This window comes from Orcinus orca, chromosome 5 (assembly GCF_937001465.1).
Source record: "Orcinus orca chromosome 5, mOrcOrc1.1, whole genome shotgun sequence".
Lineage (NCBI taxonomy): Eukaryota > Metazoa > Chordata > Mammalia > Artiodactyla > Delphinidae > Orcinus > Orcinus orca.
The window spans coordinates 140,681,465-140,698,626 of NC_064563.1; the positions used below are offsets into that span (position 1 = coordinate 140,681,465).

General features: G+C 53.0%; 1 protein-coding gene across 3 annotated transcripts in view; it reads left to right on the top strand.

Moving 5' to 3' along the window:
- SIM2 (SIM bHLH transcription factor 2) overlaps positions 1 to 14,671 on the top strand; it is a 45,876-nt gene extending 31,205 nt beyond the window's left edge. Inside the window, exons 8-11 of one of the 3 annotated variants that reach the window (XM_033418268.2) lie at positions 8,602 to 8,749; positions 10,072 to 10,240; positions 10,779 to 11,187; positions 13,200 to 14,654. In XM_033418268.2, the coding sequence (XP_033274159.1) occupies positions 8,602 to 8,749; positions 10,072 to 10,240; positions 10,779 to 11,187; positions 13,200 to 13,843 (1,370 nt within the window). In that variant the 3' untranslated portion in view covers positions 13,844 to 14,654. Of the gene's footprint in view, positions 1 to 8,601; positions 8,750 to 10,071; positions 10,241 to 10,778; positions 11,188 to 13,199 lie in introns of all 3 variants that reach the window. The other 2 variants (XM_004264550.3, XM_033418269.2) reach the window with 2 other exon arrangements.
- Positions 14,672 to 17,162: the final 2,491 nt, after the last annotated feature.

The following is a 17,162-nucleotide window of genomic DNA, read 5'->3' on the forward strand; positions in this document are numbered from 1 at the left end:
GACAGGCAGTGGGGGGGGGGGGCGCGGGCAGGGGAGCAAATGGGAGGGTTCACAGCTCCACACCTCCCTGCCACTGTCAGGGTGTCCGAGGAAAAGCCCCAGCCCTGGGGGTCCCAGCCCCGTCCCCTGAAGCAGGAGCACGGTGAGCCTCTCTCTCCAGCACAGGAGTTGAAAGGAAACCCTTGAATTACACGAAGGGAGAGTTATTTTTCAAAGCAGGGCTGCACTGTGGGAAAATAGCCTGTAAGCGCAGAGAAAGGAAGCTCACGGAACTAGTCTTCGTTTCAAATACCACTTTTCATCTCTCGCGTTGCACGGCTAACAGAGGAGCACAGGGTTTTTCAGGGGGAACAAATTCAACTTGTGTTTTGCAAATGTAATGAAGCCCATGGTGGTGGCCAGTGGGAGGCTGCCGTGTCCCCGACATGGACCAGATGCTTTTCGCATAGGAACCAGAGGGGCGCTGGGCCAGGTGGGCCAGGTGAGGCTGGGAGGAGGAGAGGCCTGTCTGTGGGTGGGACAGGCCATTGGGTGCTCAGGCCTTCAGTGGTCCTGACCACACGATGGGTCTTCAACTTGTCCACCAGGGGCCCCCGTCTTCCTGAGCTCATCTGACTTCCTAAACCTACTGGGGGGGGGGTTTATTCGAGAGGTCTCCTGTGATTTACGCGATGAATTCGCCTCACTTCATTCGGAATTGGGGATTTCCAGACTTTGCGATTATCGCGAGGTTCCTGAGAGGGAAGTGCACACGGGCTTCCAAGGGACACGCAGAAAAGGCGGAGGGTTTACACGCCAGAGGGAGCACGGCTTTGCCAGATGAGCTAGAATTGGTGAATCAAAGAAAACAGAAAATAGCAGTCTAGGCAATGACTGCTACTGTGCTGTGACTCTGACCTTCACCATGGCCGAGAAACCACCGCGGGGGCAGCAGGTGCAGAGCACAGGGCAGCGAGGCCGGGGGACGGCGGCCATGGCCTCGGATCCCACCCGTCTCCCCTCCGCCAGCTTCCCTGCCCCCCCCATGTCAACGAAAGCCGAGTGACAGCCGGAAACAGCTGGGGCCTCTACCCACGAGTCAGGTGGGAGTGGGTCTCCTGGAGCTCAGCCTCGGCTCCAGCCTTGGAACCGTCTCCAGACGTCCCTCAGGGCAGCCGACACGCTTCCCCGAACGTTACTTCGCCTCCAGAGCTGGACGAGGAAAGGGAAGACAGTCTGCAACCAGGGCAGGTGTTTGGAGGCGGGTCTTCAGGGCGTGCTGTTCGGGAGATTTTGAAATCTCTCTGTCCGGTGGTCCCTGCGGCCTCACTCTCCTTCCCGGGCTTCCCGTTCCTGCCTCTCCCCGTCCAGGGCTGCTTGGCATATCTTTAATTTCCTTGAAACACAGGAGCTGAGTCTGAGGTTCAAGGGCAATGGTTTATTTGGACAGTGGCTGAAGCAGGGGCAGCGAATGGGAAATGAGGTGCGGAAGGGAGGGAGCCATCGAAGGGGCGTGTCCGGCGGCTGCTGCCACAGGCCACCGGCCCCCAATCCGCCGGGGACCCTAGCAGGCCAGGCAGGACACCTGCCTCAGCTGTGGCACTGAGGAGAGAGGGAGTGGGGGTATTTATACACTCCAGGCATTGGCTGAGGCTGCTCTTCGGGTGTTGTACCCCTTATCTGCCAGGGGCTCGGCCAAAGAGCAGCCTTGGGGGGAAGTGGGGCCTCAGGGTGGAGATGGGGCCTCAGGGTGGAGATGGGGCCTCAGGATGGAGATGGGGCCTCAGGGTGGATGTGAGGCCTCAGGGTGGATGTGGGGACTCAGCGTGGAGATGGGGCCTCAGCGGGGAGGGGGGCCTGAAGCCAGGTTGGGGGGCCTGAGGCCAGGTGGGGGGAGCCTGGGCGGGAGGTGGGGCCTCTGGAAGTTTCTGGGGCGTCCATGGTGGGGGGAGGGGTGTGAGGTGGCCAGTCCCGAGTGAAGGTCCACCTCTTCACTGCGTGTCCTCAGCTTTGTCCCCCACCTGGCTCCGTGAGGCACCGTCCCTCCACAGGCTGCCCCTCGCCTGTCCTTGCACACGCGGCTGTCCCCTCTCTGGGGGCCTGTTGCTCCCACTGTGCAGGGCCCCTGCTGGCTGGCCGGAGTGTCGTCCACACTGAAGCTCCCGCCCCGTGAGGGCTGAGGCGAGCCCCGCACCCCGTCCGGTTCTGTTTCCACCCCCGGCTCAGTGCCCAGGCAGGGCCGGCCTCTTGCTTCCGGGCAGTGCTTTCCCTCATGCTGCCCACGTGCTGTGCGGTCTGCCAGTCAGCGCAGGCTGCGGAATGAAACGCTGCAGACGGGGCTTAAGGTCAAGAGGTCAGCAGGGCTGGTTTCTTTGCTCTCCTTGCCGTGTAGACGCCCGGCCTGTGTCCTCACGTGCTCTCCCTTCCGTGTGTGTCTGGGTCGCATTCTCCTCTTCTTCTAAGGACACAGTCATACTGGGTCAGGGCCCACCCATGTGGCTTCATTTCACCTGATCACCTCTTTGAAGGCCCCGTCTCCAGACGCAGCCGTTTCCTGAGGTCCTGGGGTTGGGATGCGAACATGTGAATTTGAGGAGAGGACATAATTCAGCCTCGCCTGAGTGGTGGGCATGGTCCCGTCCCCACAGCTTAGCTGGACATCTCGGCTTGGGGAGGGCAGGTGAGGGGACCGAGAAGGTGGGACGCGTCCCTTCACAAGGTGACTTTTCGGTCCTGTCGCCGGCTGCTCTGGTGGCTCGGGGGCCCGGCCGAGCCTCCCGCCCTGCAGGCTCCCCTCGGGTCCCCACAGCGGCCCCTGGCGACTGGACCTCGAGTCCTTCAATCCTACCACAGCTGGAGCTGGCCTGGGGGCTGCCCCCGGGGCCTGGGCACCCACTCGGCGTCGACTGCTTCCCCTCCATGTACCACAGCCTAAGGCGGCCACGGTGACCCACCCGCTGGGCCCCTCAGGTCTCCAAGGCCCCCAGGGAGCCTCCTGGTCCTGTGAAACGTACAGACCGACTGTCTTGGCAATTGATCAGGTAACTCGGCTCAGGAAGAAAACGAACAGTTGCCGACACCCAGGACCCCAGGAAGCTCACTGTCCGGTTTGCCCGGGCCACGCTTTCTCCACACCGGTGTCCGAAACCCAGGAGCCAGGCGAAGGGCTCTGCTAGAGGCCTTATTGGACGTAACAAGTGGTGGTTCTGCAGGACCGTGGTCAGCCATATGGTTTCCACACATTCTTCAAAACATTATCTTAACCGGCAGCAGGCGTCCACGAGGTCCGAAGAAAGCTCAGCCCCGCAAGACAGGGAATCAACGCCTTCCAGAAAGTCAGCCGCGTGAACAGGAGCGGGGCTGGCCCTTGTGGTCTGGGGGAGCACAGGCTTCCAGGGCCCAGCTAGATGGGGGCTGGAATGGCCCCGGCACCTCAGCCTCTGGTCAGTGTGGTCCTGGGCATTCCCAGCTGAGCTCTCCAAGTGAGTCTGTGCCAGGGCTTTCCCCAGAACCTTCTGTACGGAGATCCTCTAGGGGATCCTCTAGGGAATGTCTTGGACCCTCCCAGCTCGTTCCCGGCTCACTGCCTCCTGGTGGCTGAGGGGAGGCCCTAGCAGCCCTGTCCCGTGGCCTTGGGAATGTCCTCCCAGCAGGGGCCTGCCTCCCTGCCTCCCTGCTCCCTTTGCAAAGCATTTGGGAGACTCTTGTATATGGGGGGCTTGACCTGCAGGTCCTCAGGGTGGGCAGGGGGCAGCCTGGTGCACAGGCGGGGCGGGGATCAATATCTGTAAACTTGAAGATGTGTCAGGGACACCAGGCAGGATTCTTGTGGACAATAGTGTTTTAGAAGAACCATGATGTCTACATGGCTGTTCATCCGAAGTAGTTATGAATTTCACCTAGTTCTCTAGGTAGGACCCTGTCCAGAGTGGGCCAAGCCCAAATGCCAAAGAGAACACAGGCTGTGTCCAACTATGAAAACATTTCAATGTCACAGAAAGGCTTTGGAGCCTGAATATGTGGTCCACATATTTCAAGCAATAACTGTTACAACAAAATTATAGGATGGCTGGTGTAGACCCATGGAAAACGCACTTTAAATGACGTACAGGGGCCACAAACCCTAATGTTTATGGGGCCGGACATGTAACATGAATGTATGAGTGGGTGCAGATGGGGCAATATGGAGTGGTGGAGCTTGTGGCAAACTGGAGAACACATGACCCAGCCAAAGGCATTCTGGGTAACAGCAACACTATGCCACCAACAAAGCACATCTGTGGACACATGCAGTCCATGGGATGTCAGCTTGCAACCACTCTGTAGCACAACTGTGGAACAGGGACAAAGGTCTTCAAATAGAAAATACAGTTGAAAGAAGTTTCCAATCTACCGTGAGGAGTTTTGAGTGACATCACAGGGAGGCTGGCTTCCGCCACTGGCCTCTCTTGCCTCTGGACTGGAAATGGATGATGGAGTTTAATTCATATGCAGATCCTTTCTAGATGCTCCCCTCTAAAAGAGTCTGGAGGTAGAAGCAGCTTTGTCTTCCTGTCGAAGGTGCAGGGAGCCTGTGCATTAAGGGGGAGCCATGAGCAATGAAATGGGAAATAATCGATAATAGAAAGCACAGTGCGATCCACACGCTGTCCTGCTCCCTGGGAGCAGTTTGGACATTTATAGGTGTGGCTTGATGGGTCTGGCTGAACCCATCTTCTGTGGTCAGTGTCACTTTGCAGATGTTGCACAATGCAGCCCCCTGGAAGTTCTTCCCCCCCGGGCTTTCCAGGTCTCAGTGACCAAACTCCCTCCAGCCCCAGGTGTAGAGCAGGGGCGTGGGGGGTCAAGGACACCGAGACCCGCTCCCCAAAGGACCACGTGGCTTGTCTCCAGTCTCGCTGACTGTGCTCTCCCTGAGGCTCTGCTGGCAGAGACGAGAGCCAGGAAGAGCACGGGGACTGCACTTACATCTTCCCCACAGGGGTGGTTAGTTTCCTGTGGCGGCCGTAATCAAATACCACAAGCTGAGTGGCGTGAAACAGCAGCAGTGTACTGTCTCACAGTCCCGGAGGTCAGCGCGTCGGCAGGGTCATGCCTCCTGTGGAGCTTCTGGGAGACGAGCCTTCCCGATTCCTCCAGCTTCTGGTGACTGCCAGTGGTCCTTGGCTTGTGGCCACAAACCCCGGTCTCTGCCTCCATCTCCTTCTGTGTGTCTGTGTCTTCTCCTTTTCTGTCTCTTATAGGGACACTTGTTATGAGAATGATAGCACCTTGAGATCCTTAATTACATCTACAAAGACCGTTTTCCCAAATATGGTCACATTTGCATGTTCTAGGGGTTAGAATCTAGAACATGTCTTTTGGGGGGACACCATTCAACCCACGACAGGCATTTTTGGTGTCCTTTTCAGCTCTTAAAATTCAAAACAGAAATGGATATTATGCTTGAGGCCAAAGTTTACTTTCCTTCCAGAGGCCAGCTCGTTGACGTGGCTATGCCTCCAGGAAGGATTCTGGAACCAGGAGGAATTCTGGAAGAACCAGGAAGGCCATCTATTTTTAGGATAGCGTATTTGTGGAAGTAGACGTTCCATTCCAGAGTGGCCTCGGTAAACTGTGACCACTGGCTCTCATCTGGATGTCAGAGATGCTGCATCCCAGAGGAAGGTGCAAGGGCAGGGCCTTTGCCTGCAGGAGCTGACAGCTTAGGGGACATCTCCCCCCTGCCCCCATGCACCGCTAACTACCGTAAGCAGGGCCTTGCTTCTTAGCACTCTGGCCTGGGATCCTTCAGACAGATTATTAAATTCAACAGATGGGATGAGGAGCTAGAGCAAACCGAAGAATGTTGTGACTAAGTGTCTAGGATTTCACCTTGAATTGATATGCTCATTATTGCCATGGGTCACAGAGAAGCAAAAAGAAAAACCAAAAAATTAAAAAAAACTACATGGGGCTTCCCTGGTGGCGCAGTGGCTGAGAGTCCGCCTGCCGATGCAGGGGACGCGGGTTCGTGCCCCAGTCCGGGAAGATCCCACATGCCGCGGAGCGGCTGGGCCCGTGAGCCATGGCCACTGGGCCTGCGCGTCCGGAGCCTGTGCTCCGCAACGGGAGAGGCCACAACAGTGGGAGGCCCGCGTACCGCAAAACAAACAAACAAACAAACAAAAAACTACATCTATGTTTGTTTGGTCTCTGTATCTAAAGCTTCATCGTAGAAGACTCAGGGAGGGTCAGCGCTAATAAAATCTCTGCAAATCCTGCCATTCAAATCCTCATATAAAATATTTGGGATAAATATTCCAACAGTCATTGCATTCAGCTTAAGATGATTATGGAGAGATTTTAGGAATATGGTAAGAAATAAGGGGAAGTATAAGAAAAAGGAAAAGTATAATGTCATAGTCCCAGGGGCCTTACAAACACTGCAAGGAATAGAGGTCCTTGAGATCAAAGCCAAAGAGATTAACAGGTGTTTCTGTTGAAGAAAGAATGACATCTCGGGAAATCCACAGATGGGAACCTCAGTTTGATCATGTTGCCTCTCTTTGGGGGCCATAAGCAAATTGGTTAACTGAGTCTCCCCTAAATATTGGCCCACACCCGCCTCCATAAGTAGCTACACAGAAACTTCGAGAGGCCGCTGCCCCCTCCTCACACAATGGCCCCTGAGAAATGGGAGTCAGAGGACGTGGCTTGGGCCCCAGCCATGTCCTCGAGCTCTGTTTTCCTGGTGATGCCCGCCTGCCGCGGGTGTGTGCAGGGGAGTAAATGAGGCGGTGTATGCGAAAATGAGCTGGAAATAGGAACCCTGTATTTCGTTGTTAAAAAAGCAGTCCTCACAAGGAAAAGCAGCACTGTAGAGGCTCTTTCCTACCAGCATGGGCTACACTCTTCAGCATGATCTTAGTTCTGCCAGCTGAGTCCAGGGACTTGCCGATGGTAAGCCTGGGAAGAAAAGAGCAGGTCCTGCGCTGTTCCAGAGCCCGGCCTCGGCGTCTGGGCTGGACGGTGGTTACACGTTTGACCCTGGCTTCATCCCTAGGGGGTGTGGGGCCTCATAGACGTTGTATTTCCACTTCCCACCCCCAGACAGACTGCTTACCCATGTGAAAATTAACTAAAATTTCATTCTGATTATAAAACGAATACCCCCTCCTTGTTGGAAATTCAGAAAATCAAGAAAAGAAAATGAAAACTACCTGTAATTTCATCAGTCTGATAAACAAGAGCTAGTATGTCGAGTCCTTCGCGCAAGTCTGCCACTGTTCTAAATCTTCACACGAACGCTCTAACCCTCACAGCAACCGATGGTGTAGGGACTGTGATTATCTTCCTGTTATAGTCGGGGAAACCGAGGCACAGGGAGTTAGCAACTTGTCCAAGATCACATAGTTAGTTGGGCGTGTATATGTATGTGTGTGTGTGTGTGTGTGTGTGTGTGTGTGTGTGTGCGCGCGCGCACGCGCACACGTTTTCATATTAGGATTATACGTTATGCAGTTGAGTCTTGTCTTTCCTTCATTTAACGTTGTGTCATATGTATTCCCCGTCATATTACAAATTCTTATCAGTCATCGTGTTAGTGACTGCTTGGTATCCCATCACTTATATACCCTCTTCCTTATTATTAGACAGGTAAGTCTCTCCTTCCTTTTCTCCTGAATTAGAAGCAGGACTTCAGGGAATCTCTTTGCCCTTGAGTCTTTCTTTGCATTACTCATAATTCCCATAGGAGTAACTCCTAGATATGAGATCGGTGTGTCAATGGGTATGAGCTGTGGATCCAGAAGGACCTCACCAATTCACCTTCCTCCCCACAGCACGCCCCCTGCTCTCCCGAAGGCCCTGAGGGGAATCAGTGCAGTTTAGGTGCCCCTGGAGGCTTTGGAAGTGGGCTGCCTAGAGGTCCAGAGTTTGTAGCCCTGCATAGAAGATGGGCCTACAGGTCCAGCTTTCAGAAATTACACAGCCAGGTAGAGGTCTCTCCTACGTGAGCATCATAGGAAATTCGTGGGCCCAGGGAGAACTAGGGTTAATGGGAAGAAGTATAAATGGCAATAGAGTAACAAACAGTTTCACTGTGAGTACACACATGTTCTGGGGAACAGCAAAAATCAGCAACAATGTGACACTCCGTTGAATGCACTTAACTTACTATTGGGTTTAAATAACTACATCACACACACACACCCTTCCTTCCACCTATTATGAGTTTGGGGGATTATAACGTAATTATGGCATTTTGGAAACTAAAAAACAAAACCAATATTATCACTCTGCCAGGTGCCAATGTTGTCTGGGGACTAATTGCTTCTCCCAGTGAAAGCAGTGACAATTAAATTCGAGTTCTTCACAGGGGAGGGGAGAAGTTGCTCCGTGGACCCCGTGAAATCGTAGGCAAAAATCTTGCGTGTGTGCCCGTGCGTGTGAGCACGCACACGCACGTGTGCATCTTCCTGTGGAGAAATCCCACTCCCTTAGTCAAGTTCTCAAAGGTGTCCTTGACCCCAGAAAGGTCCAGAACCTGGGCTGTAGGTCAGCTGCGGGGGCAGCCTCCTCCAAGGCGGGTGAAGGGCCGCCTAATCATTCCCCAGGACTCATGTCACCTTGTGCTTGCAGTGCTGGTGAAGGGCCAGGTCACCACCAAGTACTACCGGTTGCTGTCCAAGCTTGGCGGCTGGGTGTGGGTGCAGAGCTGCGCCACCGTCGTGCACAACAGCCGCTCGTCCCGGCCCCACTGCATCGTGAGTGTCAATTATGTCCTCACGTAAGTCAGACGCATTTGTTTCTCTCCTTGCTCTCTCCTTCTCCCCCGGCCGTCATCAGATCGCTCCCAGAAGCACCATCTCTCTCTCCCTCTGTCTTTCTGGAACTGTTCATTTGTCTCCTGTTTTGTTTTACTGAACAATCTGGTTGTCTGGGAAGGGCTGAAGGATTCCTGTATCAGCACTGAGGGCCGGGTGTGCCCCGAGGCTGAGGATGGGATCGGACGGCCCCGGGTGAGGGGGGTGAGTGGGCAGAGGGCGGGCGGGCGATGCCCCCCATCTTGAACAGGATGGAAAGGGGGTGCATATCCTGGACCAGGAATACAAATTTATACTCTTTGGGACCACAGACGTTTAGGTCGTCCTGCTGCTTCTGCCATTTGAGACAGGGGCTATCTCCCATTTTTTCCTTGTCTTCCTACGTAGCCTGTTGTAAATGATAGTGAATATTTAGCGCCTTTAAAACTCCAGAACGTTAAGTTCAGTCGCAGTTAAGACCAGTAGAAGCAACAGGACCTAAGTCTACCTGGGACCATATGTTCCTCTCCGCCCAACGTGGCTATTACGTGTTAAATCACTTTGCACCCAGCCCCACCCTGAACAGGGTCCTCTCTAATGCAGTGAGGTTTTAGGCTCTCCGTGCTTTCACAGAGTGAGTGCCAGGTTCCTGGGGGTTTGGGGCGGGGTGAGAGGTAGGCGGTGTTTTTTTTTAGCAAAACTGTACGGGAGAAAGCATTTTAGTCCCTTAATGATTCTACCTGAGCAAACAGGCCCACGTGGGCTAGGGCTAGGGCTCTGGGCAACTTCCCCTCCTGAGAATCTGACAGTGCCGAGTTGGCTCTTTAGGGCAGGAATGGGCCCCTGGTGTGGAAGTGGACAAGGCTGGAAGCCAGGCTCCTGGACCGCCAAGGGTCGCCACTCACACCTCCCTGGTGCTAAACAGGGAAGCAGCTGGGCCACAGACACTTACACTGATCAGTAGCATTTCTGTCCTTTCCTTTGTGCCCTGACACCCTGCCTAGTGGCGAATGGTGTCCGCAGGAAACGTGCGTGGGGCTCACGCGGTGGGAGAGAGCCATGCTGCGCTCCCTCTCTTCCTGCCGAAGAACACTGACATCACTCGGCATCTCCCGGGGGCTCTGAGCTCGAGGCTGTGGGGTGGCTTTTATAACGAGGGTGGGCCGTCCCTCGAACCCCAGCCCCATCCACTTAGTGGAAACGACACAGTGGAGCTTCTTGAATGAACTCGCCCTGGGGACAGTCCCGGAGCCCACCCTTCCTCACAGCCCGTGGACATGACCTGTCCCCCTCTTTTGTTCCTCAGGGACATCGAATACAAGGAACTGCAGTTGTCCCTGGACCAGGTGTCCACGTCCAAGTCCCAGGACTCCTGGAGGACCGCCTTGTCTACCTCACAAGAAACTAGGAAATTAGCTAAACCCAAAAACATGAAGATGAAGACAAAGCTGAGAACAAACCCTTACCCCCCACAGGTAACACACACCACCTGCAGGGGCTCGGGGCACCTGGGCACCTCTGATCGCACTCAGGGCTCTCCCAGCCCGGGAGTTTCCCTGGGATGTCCCGCCCACAGGGTGGAGACGCGGCCTGGGGAAGGCAGGCAGAGCTACCATCCAGGGGGATGAGTCAGGTCTAGGAAACAGACTCCACTGGGGAGGCTGATCAGCTGCTAGAATCCATGTAAACGTGGCTCAGAACACTGGTGCCTCGTGTTTCCATAGCACTTGATTTTAATGGAAACCTTCCCTGTCTCTTAAAGTCTTCTGCAAGCTCTCAAAAGGCGCGAGTGGCTGCATGTATCTGGTGTGTTGTCACTTGGGGTGAGGAGATCTCTTTCCACCCAGAGGGTGGGTCCCCGGGGTGCTGTCTCCTGGGCACCTGTCCCCGGTGGGACCGCGTGCTGGTGGCCGGGGTGGGCCCAGCCCTGGGATGGGGCGGGCACTGTAGGATTGGAGAGCGGTTGCCGCCGGCCCCTCGGTGAGCCCTTCATCCGTCTTCTTCGCTCGGCAGCAATACAGCTCGTTCCAAATGGACAAACTGGAATGCGGCCAGCTCGGAAGCTGGAGAGCCAGCCCCCCCGTCCACACCCCAGTTCCCCCAGAACAGCAGCTCCATTCAGAAGGCGGCGACCTTCTGTACGCCCCGTCCTACAGCCTGCCCTTCTCCTACCATTACGGACACTTCCCTCTGGACTCTCACGTCTTCAGCAGCAAAAAGCCAATGTTGCCGGCCAAGTTCGGGCAGCCCCAAGGATCCCCGTGCGAGGTGGCACGCTTTCTGCTGAGCACGCTGCCGGCCAGCGGCGAGTGCCAGTGGCACTATGCCAACCCCCTAGTGCCGGGCAGCCAGTCTCCAGCTAAAAGCCTTTCCGAGCCGCCGGTGAACCCTGCTCGGCACAGCCTCGTGCCAAACTACGAAGGTGGGTCATGTTTGCACGAGGGAAGGGGGCAGGGCTGTGCACAGCGCTGTCGGTGGGTGGCAGATGGAAAAAGAACCCTCACACTGTGGGCAAACTTTCCCTTTTTTTCTGCTTCTAAGTGGGAATGGCTGTGCTTTCCTGCCCTCACTGAGAGCGCTTCACGAGGGTGGCCGAAAGCTGGGCAACTGAGCCGGTGTGCCTCGTGGGCACCAGGGACAGTATAAAGGGCAGAGGAAACTGGGTGTTCGGCCACCCTCCATAAAAATCCTGGCCCCGTTTGCTCCCCAAAAGGGAAGCAAACTGATTTTCCTATGTACTGAGAACCCCCAGCTATATTTATTTTATAAGATTACTTTCTACTCCACCCAGAAATGAACATGGAACACTATTGGTTTTCTTCCCATGCCAGTTTTCGAAGTGTGGGAAGCGGTGGTGGAAAATCACAGGCTCAGGGACGGAAACGCCACTCACCACCCCAGGGCAAATAGCACAAACCCTCCAGGACTCAGTTTCTTCATCTGTAAGACAGGAACATAGGCCATGTCAATTGCCTACCGCAGGGCTCGGCACACAGCCAGCTCCTCTTGGCGGCAGGCAAGCAGAGGTCCTCTGTGGGGGTGCCACCAGCTGCCCCAGGCCCAGCAGACTCCTGCCTGCTCCTTGGGACAATCCCAGGCAGAGGGTAGAAGGTGGGGATTGAGGGTTAGCTCAGTGGGGTGTGTTCCTGTTTCACCCAGACCTAACTGCTCAGACTGTAGACGAGGTTTGTGCAAATGTCCTGCGGGGACCACTAAATCCCAGAGAAGAGTCACCTGCGTAAGGAGAGCTCCCTGGAGTCCCCCTCCCACCTTTCTCTCTTTGCAGGCAGCTGGGGCTCTCTGCTGCTCCTAGGGCTGCTTTGTGAACCTCTTGCTCTGTGCTGTGACCCAGTCTTTACAAGCCTGTGAGATAAATTTGGTCTCCATAGACAAGAAGAGGGCTAGATCCCAGGAGAAATCTAACCTTCTTGGAGATTAACAGGACATGTTTCTCAAAAGTAGCCAGTTTAAAAAAGAACATACTAGCAGCCAGGGCAGTGCAGCTCTGCCTTTTGGCCTCAGGCAGTCCAGAGATTTGAATCCCCAGCACCCATCAGCGCATAGGATCCCTCAAATAACCAGGGAAGGGCCAAGGGGAAGAAACAAAGCAAAGGGTTTTCATAACAGCTGAAAATACTATCCACTTGAGACTGAGTTGAAAAGATTATTTTTGTGTGTGTGCGGGAGTTGACCAATGAGATAACACAGTATTTGATTTTTAAATTGCTATTTTGAAAGTGAAAGAGCTTAATGACCACTTCATTTGTCAGTCACTTGGTAAAAAACGGACCAAAGATGCCAACTGGGGGCAGTTGTGATCGACTTCCTAGACTTTTTGATATTAAAGGAACAGGAAGGATGTCTTAAGGTTAAAAAAAGAAAAAAAGACTTCCCTGGTGGTCCAGAGGTTCAGACTCCACGGTCCCAATGCAGGGGACCTGGGTTCGATCCGAGGTCAGGGAACTAGATCCTGCATGCCACAACTAAGACCCCGTGCAACCACATAAGTAAATAAATATTTTTTAAAAAAAGAGAGGTGGGGGGAGCCAATTGATTGCAGACGTCTAATTAGTGACGATGGTCATTACTTTAATTATGACTAAAGGGAGCAGGGTGATAAGCGCTCCACCCTCCCCACTGAGGTGAAAGCAAGAAAGCGCACGGCAGCCTGGGGTCACCTAACACTAGGGCCGAGGAAACCTCTGGGCCAACGCTGTCCAATATGGTAGCCACCAACCCCGTTCGGCCAGTGCAATGAGATGTGTTCGGAGTGTCTGCACTGCATTTCAAAGACAGAAACAAAGAATACAATTTCTCCCCAATTTTTATATTAATTACACACTGAAATAATAGTCTAGCTATGCTGCATTAAATTAAGTATCTTACTAACACTAATTCCATCTGTCTCTCTTCACTTTTTCCTGTGGCTGCTAGAACACTGCAACTGGCATCCTGTGATTGGACCTCGCGGGCCCGGCACGCACGCGGGAAGGGGCGAGGGCGGCTCCGGGGCTCGAGCGCGCGGGCGGCAGGGGTGGCCCAGGGGTGGTGGCGGCCCCAGGGCCCCCCGGCTTGGTGTCGCTCTGGGCATGTCCCCCTCCTCCCCCGCGCGGGCGTCTAACGTGTCGCCTGTCCCCGCAGCGCCCGCCGCCGCCGCGCGCAGGTTCGGCGAGGATACCGCGCCACCGCTGCCGAGCTTCCCGAGCTGCGGGCACTACCGCGAGGAGCCGGCGCTGGGCCCGGCCAAGGCCGCCCGCCAGGCCGCCCGCGACGGGGCGCGGCTGGCGCTGGCCCGCGCGGCCCCCGAGTGCTGCGCGCCGCCGGCCCCCGAGCCGCCGGGCACGCCGGCGCAGCTGCCCTTCGTGCTGCTCAACTACCACCGCGTGCTGGCCCGCCGCGGGCCGCTGGGGGGTGCTGCGCCAGCCGCCCCCACCCTCGCCGGCGGCCCCGGCGCCCCCGATGCGGGGGCCGGCGCGCTGCGACCCCGGGCCCCCGACCCCGCCGCTGCCGCCTCGCCGCCCGGCGCGCCCCTGCCGCACTACCTGGGCGCCTCGGTCATCATTACCAACGGCAGGTGACCCGCCCGGGCCGGACCGCAGAGTCCTGGGGCCGCCCCGCCTCGCGCGGGGCTGCCCGCGGGGAGAAGCCATAGGCCAGCCTCTTTGGCTCCCATTTTACCAAGTCCAGTCGAGTCAAGAGGGGCGAGATGTATATGCACGATTTAAATTAATTTATACAGAGACAACTATTTTACTAGAACTCCACCGCCGACTTTTGGATTTTTACCGTAGATGCCATAACCGTCCGTGTAGAGGACAGAGACACGGCGACGTTGGGGAGACGTGACCGCCCGACCTTTGTTCCGCAAGAGCCGGGTTTTCTGAAAGGGCGTAGCTGAGCGTCCCCGACCGCCCACGTGTGGCCTCAACTACTCCGTCTTTGGGGGGGACTTGGTTTCCTCACCTTGAAATCAGGCTTGCGCGCCTTGCGTGTCCCCGATGTTCAGTAACAGTCCCTCTGGGGGCTTGGAGGAGGCGCCGCTCCTCAGATGCCCTCCACTTTGCGGAGGAAACCCCACCCTGATGCAGTCAGGGGTGCCGGTGGGTGGCCGACCTGGAAGCTTCCTGTATCCAGAGTCCTTTTAGATTAAGTCAAGGCAGAATGTGATGATTTAAGTCCCATGAACGGACAACTCCGTTGTCTTTAAAAGTCATTCATGAGTCTAATTAAAAGCTGTTGTTTTAATTTAACCCTTTCCTTAATACAAACATCAAGCCCAGACAAGGGGGTGAACGTGGGTGTGCTTCACGAGTACGTTCACAGGCTCTTATTCCCTCCTACCCCATGAACTCTTGAGAACAGCACCTTCAGAAATATATGGAATAGGCATTAAATGCAAATATATATATATATAGCCAGATATTTTATGAGAATGACATGTGGATGATTTCGGTGCCCAGTGGATTGGCTACTCCCGTCAAGTTTGATGACAAGGCAAAATCCCTCTGGCCCACACAGACCTGTAATTCCCTAGGCTCGTGTTTGCTACAAGTAGTGCTAATAAAGTTAGTTACATTGCATGTGCAATATGGAAGATTGTCAATGGACTGCGCCTTGTGGAAGAAAACATGCTAAAGGGATGTAATGAAAATGATGTACATGTTGTCTTCAGCGTTTTCTGCATTTTATACAGAGCAAGAAAACTCCGTATGAACATGTCATGTGTATAACAGGTAAACAGAAATCTTTTTATAAAGAACCAGCAGGGACTTCCCTGGTGGCGCAGTGGCTAAGACTCCGTGCTCCCAATGCAGGGGGCCCGGGGTTCAATCCCTGGACAGGGAACTAGATCCCACATGCCACAACTAAGGAGCCCACATGCAGCAACTAAGACCCGGCACAACCAAATAAATAAATGTTTTTTTAAAAAAAGCACCAGCAGTGTTTTTAAAATAAACTTCCATTAATTTTTGTTTTATTTTTATACTTTTGCTTTAAGATTTCACCATTTAAAAAGTCTATCACGGTTCTGCAGTGGAACAATGCGTTGAACCACCCTTTTTTCAATCTGCTCCACACGATAAATGCTCCCTCGTTTTGCTGCTTTTTCAAAAATGGTTTACTTTTAGGAAACTATGTCCACCTTTCTCAGTGGAAAGGTTGTTCACAAATGTCTTTAACTCACTGTTCCAGAATCAAAGTGCACCTACGTCAACTGTTCTTAAAATGTGAAAGGACCTGTTGCCCACCCAGTGTCACTATGAGGACCTGCCTCATTCCGTAGGTGTCAGTTGCCTTACGGTACAATTTGCAAATTTAGGAACATGTGTCTTGCAGTGAAGAGACAGGTTCAGAAGAATTATAGGCATACACCCCTACACAGCACTTAGCCATACCTCATGAGCAGCTTGTTGTGAGTGTGTGCACACATAAAATAAGCCTGGGGTATTATTTTTGTGCTGTCGAGACCCGTAATTAAACCATGATTCCAGGAAGGTGCAGGTTCGATGAGCAGGAGATTCACCTGACATTTTTCAATAAAGTACTGTAAAATGCTTTTGTGTCTACCTTGTCATTAACCATTGGGGGCTGTATAAATAAATACAAACCACGAAGGCTTTCGGAGCAGTTTAAGATCAAAGGTTACTGTTAGGAAAGAAGAGCGTTATAGATTTATAAATGAGAACATAAACAGGCTTAACGATGAGTGTATATGTACTTGAAAAATAAAATGTGTACTAGGAAAAACTTCCTTGCCTAAACAAACATCACAGTTTTCATAGCCTAGAACATGAAGGAAGATTCCTCTGCAAGCCGGCTTCCAGGCGGCCAGCAGCTCGGAGAAAAGTTAACAGAGCAGTTACTATGGCAACCTGATATGATTACCTCCATCTTTTAGTCTGCACATTTAAGCTGGGGATATCGTTTCCTGACTTCTGTGAGGCTCTGGAAGAGGAAGAGGAAGCATTTTAATAAATATGCATCTCTTTCACAAAAAAAGAAGAAAAAAATTGTAGTGGGTCCTAACATGTTGACAAAAATGCCAGATCAAATGGATTTGAGAAATCAGCCCAGTTCAAGACTGACTCGGCCCTCCCTCCACTGGGCCTCCCAGAGAAAGGAATTCCTTTATGTTCATTGAAGCCCTTTCTAGAAAAGCCATTCCACTCATACCTTTGTAGAGAAGTGAACAGGGTGTGAAGGGCTGCTCGGAGGAAATCTGCAAGAGCCTGTATTTTCTGCTCCCTTACCCCGACCCCTTTTGTCATTTTAAAGTCCGATGCGCCAGGCCTTCCTCCTTTGGATCCTAAGGGTGGGGGAGGTGTAATCCTTCAACGAATCCTGTTTCCAGTCTACTGTAATTTATTGTAACTGTGAGACAGTTAAGGTAGACTTTGGGGGCTGGTACAGATGAAAGAACACTTTAAAATAAATTCCATAAAATTACAGTAGCTTAAAATCTTAGTGAACAGTAGCCCTTGGGTTATCTAAGGTGCGTTACTCAAGCTCTTCCTAAACTTAAGTATGATAAAAACGGTTAAAATCTTGGGGAAAAACTGTCGAGACAAAAGTCAAGCAGTTTCCACAAAAGAGAACAATTCGACAACAACAGAATCTGTTCTTATATTAAATTTGTTGTTGTACTCAATTAATTTTCAAATTAAAAATTGACATTAGTAAATTTATTTCTCACCTCAGTTTTGTTTTCTTTTTTTAACTTTTCAGTTTGCTGGCTTTCATTCTTTGGAGTAATATGATCTCTCTTTTGTATGATACATAATACATTTTTCAAAAATACATTTAAAAAGCCACCAGCTTCTTAATACTTAGAAATACATACATATTCCTATGTTAAACTATTTTTTTTAATGTTTAAATATGAATAAAAACACTGTA